The sequence below is a fragment of the Porites lutea genome, chromosome 7 (assembly GCF_958299795.1).
Source record: "Porites lutea chromosome 7, jaPorLute2.1, whole genome shotgun sequence".
Classification (NCBI taxonomy): Eukaryota; Metazoa; Cnidaria; class Anthozoa; order Scleractinia; family Poritidae; genus Porites; species Porites lutea.
This window is the reverse complement of record NC_133207.1, coordinates 16,833,926-16,842,684: the sequence shown is the minus strand read 5'-3', so window position 1 is coordinate 16,842,684 and position 8,759 is coordinate 16,833,926. Positions and strand designations below refer to the sequence as shown.

Below are 8,759 nucleotides of genomic sequence, written 5' to 3'. Positions count from 1 at the left end.
GCTATATTGATATTGACCTTTTGCGATGTCCTCACTGAAAGTTACCATTTTTTAGAACTAAAAAATAAGGATTTGGAATTAACTGGGTGTTAAATTTATCAAGGCAAAACCGAAATTGAAGAAAAGGTACCACTAAGGCGAAAGTTTTCCAAGTGCTACTTCACTTATCTCTCAATTTCTTTCTTTTCTCGTTTCGTTTCTTTTGCTTTGTTCTAAATGTTTTTCCAAGTACCACACGGGCAAAATATGTGCGCTAGTCGATATTTTTAATTTTGCAGGCCGGAATCACGAACTCGGAACCTGGGTATTGAATGAATTTGTTTTCCAAGTAATTGTCACGCTAAATGAAGCTAAAAATCCCTGATTAATTGGTTAGTCTTCTTATATTTAGTTCACTCCATGCGCGCGAACTTGACGTGATCCAGTGCCGCGAAGTAGGTAAAAGGGAAGAGGAAATTATTGCCCAGTGATCGCTTGTGGACCTGTGGTATCCTATGGACATTGATTACGAAAAAAGATCATGATGATGGAAATCACTATTTTAATATTTTAAAACGGCAATGTTTTCTTGGCGAGTTTTGGTCAGAAAAAGGACTAATTCAAGTGGTCACACTTTTTGTGCGTGGAGGGAGTTTGCGTATAGCAGAGCGATCGATAAAAGCTCTGGTGCCGGTTGTTCAAAAGTAATGGATGGAGCTATCCACCAGATACGTCACTATCAAATCCATTGGATAAGTATTAGGAAAACCAATTTCGCTTTTTATCCACTGGATAGAGATTAATTCGAGTGGATAAGGGTGGATACCCTTTGAACAAACTGAGGCTGTGCTCCGGAGGCCCAGAGTTTAAGTTCCGCCGGGATCGCTAGCTGTGTCTACTCTCTATTATAGTCCCGAGGACGAATCCTCGAGACACGCTTGAAAATAGCAAACTGGTTTGCCTCTACAATTTGGCATTTTTGAATGATTTTGTTTCATAGTACTAAAAAACCCCTTAAGGAAAGAAGATATATGATTAACCTTTTTATTTATTGATTCATTTATATTTTATATATATTGCTTTTTCATTTATATAAATGAAACGCTCTTAGATAGAAAACAATGAAATCTAGAAAAAAGTAATTACATTTCCCGGAAGAATTTAGTTGCAATTCATTTCAATTAGCTATTGTCGATTTAATAGAGCCTAAACAGTATAAAATTTCCTTTAGATTTGAATTTTTTACGCTTTTTTTCTTTGGTTCCGTCAAGCCTTTGCAAACCGAGACAATAACTGAATGAAAATTTGCCAAGTTGTTGAGAAAGAAGAAAAATAAAGAGGGGAGGGAGAAGAGACGCTTACTCGGGCATATTATAGCGGAGCTCCGCGCGCGAAGCTCGCAGCGGAGCACCATGGGTAAATAAATCTACCCATCCCAGAAAATTTGGTAATCACGTGACCGACCGACCGGCCGACCGACCGTCCGTCCGCACCACAGGCATACCAATGTTTACTCTCACATTTTCTAACTACTTTGGGAGCCCAGGAGAAAGCTGATTGCACATCAATGTTGTCATCAATTGACAGCTAGGAAAACAGGGTGTCCGCTGACCAGTATCACCTGACCGTATCGCGGGCTCAGGTGTCGACCCATTAAGATCGAGTATTTTTTGAAGTTATCCGCTGGCAATTTACTTGTTTTCAAATGATCGCAGGCTCATGTTTACCTTTTTTTAAAATTCATATCAAATATGTTGTGTTTATGTCAGTATCGTCCCGCACTATTACGATTTTGATTTAAAACTGACCTCAGACGCAAAAATTCAGCCAGTTTTTTTTAAATACAGGTGGGAAGACCTTTTCTTACCATGGTTACGTGTTGGTCACGCTCCACGTCCAATTTTTATGCTCTGATTGGTTAAAATTTGACAGGTGAGACCATGCGTAAAATTTATGTAGCATCTTGAAAGTTGTTTACTTTGACAGCTGAAGCTGACAGAGTTTTGAGTCAACTTGTGATGTTTTTAACTGTCTTTTTCCAATGGATGTACACAATGAAATACAGCTGCTATCAAGAGTGTTCTCTTATTCATGGCTGGTTTGTTTATTGGGTTTTTGGTTGAGAATTGCGTCGCTTGTCAAAGCCGATAATCCGATTTCGGATGGCATCGTTTTTGTTTTTCACCTTGATGGATGTGCACGAGAATTATAAAGGCTCAAGCGATCCTTGCCTTACTTGACAGCTTTCAGGAGCTGCATCTCGAAATATTGTAAGCCTGAGTAATTAATGTATTTAAATATAATTTCATGAAGTCCAGCGGCGCAGTTTATGAAGCTAGTTTATGCACGTTTAATTTGTATTAAGATTTGACTGAGACACTGATCTGACCTAGTATGAGGTTTGATATAAGATTAAGCTTACAGAACTTTAAAAAACCTTTAGTCGATATTAATTCACCGTAAATAGAAAGAAAAAACATACCGAAGAATATTTAGTTATAATTTTGGTTGTAGAAAGAAAGCTTTGAGCGATTTTCTTGTCGTGAGTTCATCTTTGGAAACAGCAAACATCGGGAAACCGGCGGCTTAAAACATAAACTTAATCTTTAAGCTTACTAGTAAAGACTTGAGGATTCTTAGAGACACTTAAATACTCATTTGTTTTCGTGAATGAAAATTCTTGTCTCTGTATATGTTCCACCGAATCATATTTCTTTATTGATTGTTGGTAGTCTCAAAAGTGTAATTTTCATCGCTTTGCCGTTTGTTTTCAGCCGTTCATAAACATCGCTTGCAGGAGTACTAAAGATGCCAAACGTATCAAACGCTTTTTAAGATTACACATCGTTATAAAACCGTTGATAAAATTAGACTCAATAAATTCTCTATAACGTTGAAGCGTAACTCTGTTAAGATTTCTTCGCAAATTTGGCGCTTGTCAAAAGTTAGAACCGGCTGGCCGTATAGGTGATTTTGGAAATTTTTGAACGGTTTCGCTAATTAAAAGTCCACGCGTGCTTCGATGGTCCTGAATATTGAATGAATGCAATTTGCGTTGAAAAATTGTGAAATACTGCATATTGTACGAGGTCTGTATGATAAAAACAGCGCCTCATAGTACTCTTTCTTCTCAGATGTGATGTATAAAAAAAAAATAAAAGGTTGGTTTGCACGCACCCAGATTTATTGGCAAGAATTTGTAAACTTGTCGAACGCCGAAAATTCGGTCTGATTTGTTTTCCAAGAATTTGTTTTCCACGCCTTATCTACTGTGATCAAGAGCCATTATTGCTCTTAAATGTGACCGAAGACTATTTTTTGGGTGTACATATAATATAAGGCTATATCAACTCGATACAAGATTTGTTTCACTCCAAAATCACTTAGCTTTTCCCTCAAAAGTCACATGAATGTGCCCTTAAGTTAACTGATTTGTGGAATGCAAAATTATTGTTTGATTTAAGTTTTAAATTTTTCAATGGGAGCTTCGCTTTTAGCTGTGGCTAAATCTATATATTAGGGTGGAATTTTAAGAATTTACGTCCTCTTGCCCTTTCAAAGATTAAGTAATAGAATTATTATAATAGTAAACATTTAAACAAATATATGAAAAAGGTGCTTACTGAGCCTGATTTAAGTCAATAAGCTTCGAGGAAAAGACTACTAGCTGTTTAAAAGTGAGAAAAACTGACCGTTCTGGTCGCTCAGCCCTTCGTAAATTCTAACGTTATCTCCGGTCTATATATAAGTGGATGGACAAAAGCATCTATTAGAAAAATGAAACGTGAGGGTTAACAGCAAAGTTTTGTTTGCGACTCTGTTGAACTCGCTTGATTACAGATATTATAGCCGATCATTTCGCGTGTAGCTGTATAATCGTATTTTAAATACGATTAGTTCGCCTTATGACAAAAATTGTTAAATATAAAGTCATGAAATCTCATGCATGTTATGCCAGGCCATAACACTTGAGCTTTCCTAATGTGTGATAACCTTCCTCATATGAATCATCTAAGTCTCCCAGTCTGATCTGTGTCACAGGAAGAGCAGACTTGTCCGTCAGTAGACCGCTGTCCTCTCTCCAGCCGCTGCCACCGTTATAACAATTACACTTTTGCCCATTTAGGCAGGAGTTTGTTACTCCGCATGCGCACGTGTTGGCTGCTCCACCAGCTCCTCCCCAGTAGTTCATTTTCCTTCCATCACGTGACACCCACCACGCAAGTGAGTCCTGTACAAAGGCAACTTCTATGCACTCAAACTTGATAAATTGTTCACAGTTCTTTGAAATTCGAGTGAGTGCCGTTAATTGTGCGGTGCTGACTCCACTGTAGGTTACATCTTTACGGTAACATCCGGGGTGATCAAACGTACATCCAGGGATATTACTGACATGTGTTCTCCTCTCGCTGTCGTGACTTATGACTGTCACGCCAACTCCTCCCTTGTCACTCATGTCACAATACACAGTGAACGGAGCCACGCCTCCTTTGCCATCAGGGTCAATAATATAATTTCCTGAAGAGCTTCCACTGCGGCCTGATTTTATACTGCTACAGGACAAAGGTTTGTTGTACACTTCAACAGTAGACGATGCCATTATTGTCCGTTGATAATTTTTCGCTACACATGTGTAGAATCCAGCGTCACTTGTGGTCACCTTCTTGAGAAACAAAGTTCCGTTTTGGAAAATAACATGAGTACGAGGAAGATATTTGTTGGTCCTCTTCCAAGTTATTTCTAGGGCTCCATTGGCTTTACAATTTAACATCAGGTTGCTGAACTCAGATACGGCAGCCTTTAAAGGAGGTTTTAGGGTAAATTTGAGCCTGTCAATCACTGTTACCTGGGCGAGAGCGCAGTCCTTTCCAAGGAGATTTTTCACTGAGCAAACGTAGGTCCCCCTATCTTCTTTCGTTACACGTAGTATAGTCATGTTCCCATCGATCACTGTTGTCTTTCCTCTTGGCAAGTGACCTAATGGTTTTTGCCACGTGATCGTTGGTATCGGCAGACCGCTAGCTTTGCACACTAGGTTCACGTTTTCTCCTTCTTCAACGATAACAGAGGAGGGCTTTTGTGTGATCAAGGCAGCAACTGCAATTGGGAAACACGAAAGAAAGAACGTTAACCTATAACTTTAAGCACCCACGAGGAATCTTCCTTAAGTTACCTTACAATGAGTATAGTCTACTTTCATGTTGGTGAATTAACAACTTTTTCCGTGCCATTTAATGCAGCCAGCGTACCTTCCAAGCATCCCCTGAGTCGGAGGCCACGGTTATCTTTTGAGACTGGTTTTTACTAAGGAAAAGTCGGAGTTAGATGGTAACCAATTCCGGAAAGTGATGTTTAAGAAGAAACGCAGTTCTCAGATTCCTCTAGCCTAAGAATACAGACGTCCGGCTCCTCGCTCCTCGCCTTCACTAGCGGGGCGAGAAGCAAGGAGGGACGGGATTCCGCTAACGCTTCCGTTGATAATTACGAGTGAATAAATACCCAATTGTCAAAATGTTGGAAATAAGGAGGGCTTCAATTTAAACTTCTAGGATGCCAGTGTTTGTGTTTTAATCCCAATAACATTGTTTTTGTAATACTGTTATTTGTTTATTGTTTCACTGCTTTCCGTGACTCCGATAAACTGGTTTTTAGTAGCAGGTAATAAACGGAGACAAAAGTGCTCGGAGTTGAAAGTAGATGGAAATGACATTCCGATTTTTGCGATTGCAATTCCGTTGAGCTTGGCACTTCCGATCGATATCTATTACGATTCCGATTTTTGATTTACATTAGGTCATAAGTGACGACTTTGACTCCGTCGCCTCATGATGACAACTACCTTGAACGTAAGCCTTTAGACTTAATACTAAGGCTATAATCTCACAAGAACAGAGAGAACAGAGAATCTTGAACCACCAATTTTCGTCTTAACTGCAAACCAACACCTAAAAACAACTTTAAATATGTACAACTGTGTACAAAATTAGGAAAAATATATTGTGAGCAGTAAAGTGTGCATGTAAACAACCTAACAAAGTGTACATCCAAGAGCTCATTAGAAGCTTGAGTAATATATTTTTGCTGGTAGTGTAACGGAAGCTGAGAGTCCACTACGAAAATAATACTGGAAAGTAGTAGAGGTTTTTAGCTTGTAAGTTTTGTTTTTCCATTTCAGACCACGTGATGGTACCCCAGAGAACTGTGCCTTCATATGCTAATTAAGGAAAAGACAAAAGGCAAATTTCCTGGACAACATCACGTGGTCTGAATTGGGAAAACAAAACATACAAAGTAAAAAGGTGTATTACCTTGAACAGTTAATGTGGCCGATGAGGTCACGACTCCAAGAATATTTCTCGCCTTACACGTGTACACACCTCCGTCTTGTGACGTCACATCTCTTATCATCAAGCCAGTACGTGTTTGCACGATTCTTTTGTCGGTGGTAAGACGCGAATTTTCTTTCAGCCACGTGACCTGAGGTATTGGATTTCCTTTAACCTCACACTGCAATGAGGCTATACCAGTTTCGTTTACCACCATGGAAGACGGAGGTGACACAATAGAAGGAGCTGAGATGGATTCACCAGGATCGCCCCTAGACCCTTGAGGGCCTTGATCGCCTCTAGGTCCAGGAGGCCCGTGATCTCCTTGAGGTCCACTTGGTCCTTGTGGTCCTTGTGGTCCCTGAGGCCCGATTGGTCCATGTTTGCCGGGGGGACCAGGCCTTCCTCGTCTTCCCCTGATACCCCTCGGGTAATGCGCCATGCAGGCCAGGTTGCTCATCGCCAGTTTAACCTCCCTTTTAATGTCACCCCGACTGATTATTTCGCTGACGTTTGTTTCCTCGTTTATTTTCGAGTTGCGTTTGTGACGAATGTGTATTTCTGCAACTGAGAAACAATTTATGTCACTTTCATGTTCAACCAGCGAAAGAATGTTTTGGTCGATTTAATTGCCCCTTCTATCTTACAGACTAAGTTATGCAGTAGCACAATAGCGGCTTATTGATACTGGCTAAAGACAAACTTTATCTACTGTACTGCATGCCATATATTTTCATGCACTAAAAAGATAAGAAAAGAAACTTCTATCCGAGGAATGCTAAAATCGAATAACAACATTTACGCTTTGTCAGGTTAGGTTTCAGCACTTAAGAATAGAAAGGGAAATCTTCTCAACATGTCCCAAAACAGCTGAGACCGATACGCCACAATGACGTTTCTGATCAGTATTAAACGGTTAAAAAAACTAATTAAATTTCTTAGTTCTTTTGAGAGTAAAAAAATAAAGGCTTAGTTACAGGATCCAACTATTAAGGGCGTTGTTGCGGAATTCAACAGTTAGAACTTCAAGCCCGCGAGAATCAGCTAACAAGCTCAGGGGTACCCAACGACAATTTTCGGAAAAATATCTGTTCGGAAGACGATTTGAGATCTAGAATTTTCGGAACATTTGTTGTAAAATTTCTTGCTTGCTTGCCTCTCCTAGGATTTTCGAACATCTCAAAAAAGGTAAAATTGCCCATCTTCAACGGATTTTTACCCTAAAAAGGTCACCTAGAATTTTCGGGAGCCTTTTTTCTGGCTGAAATTTTCGAACAGGTAAGTTTCGATCCCTATAATTTTCGGATCACTAGACTTTCAGCTAGGAAATCCGAACAGATGAAAAATTTATAGGGGATAAAAATATACCCATATCCACCGTTTAAATACTAAAACACGTTTAACAATGCTATGTTTAAGTGGTTTTGAACTATATTCTCGTTGGGTGCCCCTGACAAGTAAAACAAAGCACTCACCTTTACCAGTGTCACTGCGCAGCGCGGAAGCAATCAGTTCATTGTTCACAGTGCCTCGTGAGTGGATCTTTTCTTCTGTCTGTTGAGTCAAGACTTGAAGCATTTTTCGATGAGCGTGAAGCTCGATCTCGACGTGGATCAATGCCACGAAACAGAGAGCAAAAGAGAAAACTATCGACGAAAATACTATAGGGTTGTTGATCGGAAGCTTCTTCGTTTCCATTTCAACAACACGCTAGTCTCTTCAATGTAGTGATCAGGGCCCTTTAAGCCAGTGAAAAAACTTGCAACGAAACGGTTGAAGCGAACTCTTGTATGCAGTTACGATTGTCGTAGTTCAAAAGGATGTTTTAGCGGACGACGACTCACGCGTTAACTTTTAATCTGACCCTGTTTCCGTTTTTCAATACTGGCTGTTTTCCAGGTCGCTGAGGAGGCTTTCTATGTAAACATGCTTTAAAACGTTTGTAGGACGACCCTTATAGACATTAAAAGAATATGCAGGTTACACGTACGTTATTCAAATAAAGCTGTTTATGTCATATGTGTCATATAAGTACACTGAACTTTACTTTTTAACAACTTTGAAGTTGTTACTCTTCATAAGAATGCAAAAACTAGCAAAATAGCAAATCCGTCATGACGAAACGGAAGCTGCTGTTGTTTCTATCACAATTTTTAATTAATAGTCCACTGTTTTGTAACAGGCGGTGTGCGTCACGACCCACAAAGGTTCATGGGTAAAACTGTTTATGTGCCTCATTTCAATCGTGATACGGTCGAGTTCGCATCTCGTGAGAGAGATAAATCAAACCCAGGGATAAAAAAAAAGCTTCCTTTCCTGAAAAACATTACGGAAGAGAGCGATTTAGAGAATTTCAAGATCTCATAGTGGCCTTAGATGCTTGCTATGAGATAATTTCAATAAGTTTATCGCGGTTCGGAGACGATCAAAGGTGCGATTTTAGGCGGCGACTTC

General features: G+C 39.7%; 1 protein-coding gene across 1 annotated transcript; it reads right to left on the bottom strand.

Annotated features, from left to right (window-relative positions):
* Positions 1-3,496: 3,496 nt before the first annotated feature.
* LOC140944885 (uncharacterized) lies at positions 3,497-8,039 on the bottom strand. The gene is made up of 3 exons (XM_073393986.1): positions 7,781-8,039; positions 6,288-6,872; positions 3,497-5,076 (listed from the first exon to the last, which is right to left on the bottom strand). Exons 1-3 carry the CDS (start codon positions 8,001-8,003, stop codon positions 3,929-3,931), a joined length of 1,956 nt encoding a protein of 651 aa, XP_073250087.1. The 5' UTR covers positions 8,004-8,039; the 3' UTR covers positions 3,497-3,928.
* Positions 8,040-8,759: the final 720 nt, after the last annotated feature.

Excerpts from the sequence above, each read along its gene's own strand:
- LOC140944885 (XM_073393986.1), bottom strand. The coding sequence starts at position 8,003 with ATGGAAACGAAGAAGCTTCCGATCAACAACCCTATAGTATTTTCGTCG. Across the intron at positions 6,873-7,780 it reads GCGCAGTGACACTGGTAAAG|TTGCAGAAATACACATTCGT; the intron begins GTGAGTGCTTTG and ends ATTGTTTCTCAG. Across the intron at positions 5,077-6,287 it reads GGCCACATTAACTGTTCAAG|TTGCTGCCTTGATCACACAA; the intron begins GTAATACACCTT and ends TCCCAATTGCAG.